At 50.7% G+C, this 3,288-nt stretch overlaps 1 protein-coding gene across 1 annotated transcript; it reads right to left on the bottom strand.

The window, feature by feature from the left end:
* Positions 1-325: 325 nt before the first annotated feature.
* Positions 326-2,808, bottom strand: LOC147641372 (indole-3-acetic acid-amido synthetase GH3.5-like). Its single transcript, XM_086810443.1, has 4 exons — positions 2,320-2,808; positions 2,114-2,215; positions 1,171-2,003; positions 326-1,058 (listed from the first exon to the last, which is right to left on the bottom strand). Exons 1-4 carry the CDS (start codon positions 2,661-2,663, stop codon positions 436-438), a joined length of 1,902 nt encoding a protein of 633 aa, XP_086666569.1. The 5' UTR covers positions 2,664-2,808; the 3' UTR covers positions 326-435.
* Between the last annotated feature and the right edge of the window lie 480 nt (positions 2,809-3,288).

The raw sequence follows: 3,288 nt of genomic DNA on the forward strand, positions 1-3,288 counted from the left end.
TTATCATTTACTATATGAAAACTCCACAATGCTATATAGGAAATGCTGCTTGTTATATAGTGAAAACTGATTTATTAGCTATAAGATTAATTTCCTACATAGATATTCACATTTCTTACATAAAAAAAACTCTTTTTTGCTAGAAGGGTTCCTATATAGATATTGTCATTTTCTATATGAGAATCACTTATTTGCTAGATAAATAATGTAATTTGTTAGATCCGTATATAGGAAATCATGATTATTAGATTGAATAAGAAAAAGGTGTCTTTGAGATGTAGCAAATTTGGACTTTGCTTGTGTTCTTCAAGCTTCTCTGGAATGCTTCAAACTACAGATCAAAGTTGAAGTTAAAAAAAAAAACATTCGATATTGAGACTCGAACGTGAACATCGTGTGAGTGTGGGTTGGTTAACTTCAACTTGGGTTTACAAGTTAATCGGTTGATAATGTGCGACGGCAACCGCCTGCAGCTGGGATCCACGACGGGCAGCGTGGGCTGAAGTGGCTGGCGGCGACTCTGGCGTCCATGAGCTCTACTATGGCCGCAGACTTGACGCAACGTGGGGCCTTGTACTGGTTGATGGATGCCCCTCTGCTCAAGCAGTAATCCATGAGGTGGTCAAAAGTGCCAGGTTTCACTAGCCTAATCTCGAGAGGCCCGATAGACTTATCAGAGGCTCGCCCTTGGCGGTACACGGAGTCCAAGTTCTCCTCGATGGTGATGCAGCACTCCTCCAAGACCTTGGACATGGGGGCCATGTCTAGGAACTCTAGCTGGTGGTGATCTTGCACATATTGCAGCTCAAAGAAGAGAACGTAGTGACCAGGAATGGTAGAGAGATCTACGAAGCTCGTGTATTCCAAGAGCCTTACCGAGTGCTGGTCCAGATGCGTGGCCGTGGCAGCTTTGACCGCCTTGTGCAGCGTCTCTTCGTCCGTCTTGTCGGAGTCGATGCTAAGGGAGACGTTCTTCCGGCACACAAACTGGAACTGTGGAGCATTGTTGTGGAATCCGGTCACGCGGAGGATATCCCCCACTCTGTAACGGTAAAGGCCTGGGCGCGAGAGAGAGGAAAGCCGCACTGGGTTAGGCACACAAGCTTCTGTGGAATATTAGTTCTAAGCTTCATACTACAGATGAGGAGCTTAGGGATTTTCATGTAATACCTGCGTAGGTGGTGACGACGAGCTCGTATTCCTGGCCTATTTGTACATCAGCAAGCTCCACGAGCTCTGAGCTCACCTGAGAGCCCGCAGGTAGACGTCCTGCTGCTACTGATGAAGAAGCTCGGTTGGTTGGGAGGAACTCGAAATAGGCCATGTTGGGAATGATGGTGTAGGAGACCTCGGCGGGCTTGCAGAGGGGGAGGAGGTTAACACCAAAATAGCACTCGGACGAGGCGTACATTGTGCACACGAGGGGCAAACCCCCGCTGTAGAAATCCAAGGTCGGGATGTACTGCGCCATCGCGCCCGTCACGATGACGTCGATGTACTTGGTGCGAGGCCAGATGCGCGTGATCACTCCTTTCCAGCTAGAAGCCTCCGCATCCACACAAGCCTGGCTGACGTGGTCGGCGAGGTCGACATTGGGCCTCGAAAGGAGCTTTCCAACCGCAGACCTGGCGGGCGCGTCCGTGATGGCATCGCTGAGGTGGCCGGTGCGGATGTCGTGGCAGAGGTTCCTCCAGTGCTCCTGCAGGAAGCGGATGGCTCGGAGGAAGCCCGACGCGAAGACGGCACCCATCCTCAGCACCTCCGCGCGCTGCAGCAGCCCGCACAGCAGCTGGCAATACATACTCTGGTGGGCATCCGGGCACAGCACTGTCTCGTTGGGGCTGGTGTACACGTTGTAGGGGTCGTATGGCCGCTCCGTGAACCAATGGCTCTTGTAGTAGCTAGTGAGAACGGGGCGAGCCAGGAGGCCGCCCGGTGTCTTCACCTCCGACTTGATGAAGAAGAAGTACATCCCCTTGCCCTTGTCGAGATCGGGCATGTACCTATTAAGCAATCCAAGATTTAGATCAATACGTTGGAACTGACGTGAGACTCGCCAATATCGGGCGTCTCTAATTTGCCTAGTACTTAGAACCTTGATCGACGTGCTTACTGGTTCATGATAGGCATGAGGAAGCTGTAGAGGAGACACCGCCGTTCGAACTCGTCGTGTATGGTAGGCATCAATTTACGCTCTCCGGCAGAAGTTCCAGAGCTGTAAGAACCACAAGCAATATGTTCAGCTTTAACAATCTCATTACATAAAGTACAAGATATAAACACGCTATACAGTACTACAGACTCCTGCGGCCAACGCACCTCGTCAGAAACTCCGACACTGGGTGGCCGGACAGTATTGGTGCAGTATCTCCATTAGCTATGCGTTGAATCTCGGGCTGAAGATCTTCGTAGGTAATCACGGGGAGAAGTTCCTTGAACGTCGCACGGTCAGTCCTTCCATTCAGGCCGAACCTTCCCAGGTACTCGGTGCGTGCGTTCCTCTCCAAAATGGCGGAGAGGGTTTGCTGCTGCACGTGGTCTGCATTGAGGGTCAGGCTCTCGATGAGCTCCAGAGCCTTCTTGTCATTGTCTTTACTAGGGCTGATAGAGTTTCCATTACAAGAAGAGGCCGTCCCACTAGCTGCCTGAGCGGTCATTTGCATGGTGACAACAAATTTCAAATTGTATTGAGGTTACAATTGTGAGATCACAGGCCGCTTCCGCCTTCGATAGGAAGTAACCAGTAGTACTGAAACGCTAAGCGGAGAAGTACAATGGCTTGGAACAAGGCAAAGCGGAGGATAATAATGGCTTGATAGAAGGCAAAACGGAGGAAGTAATGAACAGTGAAACGATAACCGGAGAAGTGCAATGGTTTGTTGAAACAAGGCAAAGCCGAGGAGAATTAAACAATGGCAGCTTGTTGAAATAAGGCAAAGCGGAGGAAGTTGCAGCTTTGAGGACCTGTGTAGCTCTCTCCTACAAATTTATAGAAAGGCCCGAGGGGAAATGGAACCGTAGCTGGGGACCTACCTTCTGCAGCAGACCCGGGTCGGCTTGTGCTTACTGTGCAGGGGACAGCGGCCCGGGCCGGCGACAAGAGGGGCGGAGATAGCTGTGATTGTGTCGCCCTCTTTGCCCGACATGTTCCGTCTGTACCGTGTGACGCGCGGCAAGTTGGCATGTTGAATTTTGGACTGTTGCATATTGTCATGTTGAGTCAGAGCCGCAAGCTCTGACTGCCTCCTGTAGAAGAAGCTTCCCCAACAATGCCCAACTCTGGAGCTA

The sequence above is a fragment of the Cibotium barometz genome, chromosome 2, assembly GCF_041138505.1.
Source record: "Cibotium barometz isolate CiBa-2024 chromosome 2, ASM4113850v1, whole genome shotgun sequence".
NCBI lineage: Eukaryota > Viridiplantae > Streptophyta > Polypodiopsida > Cyatheales > Cibotiaceae > Cibotium > Cibotium barometz.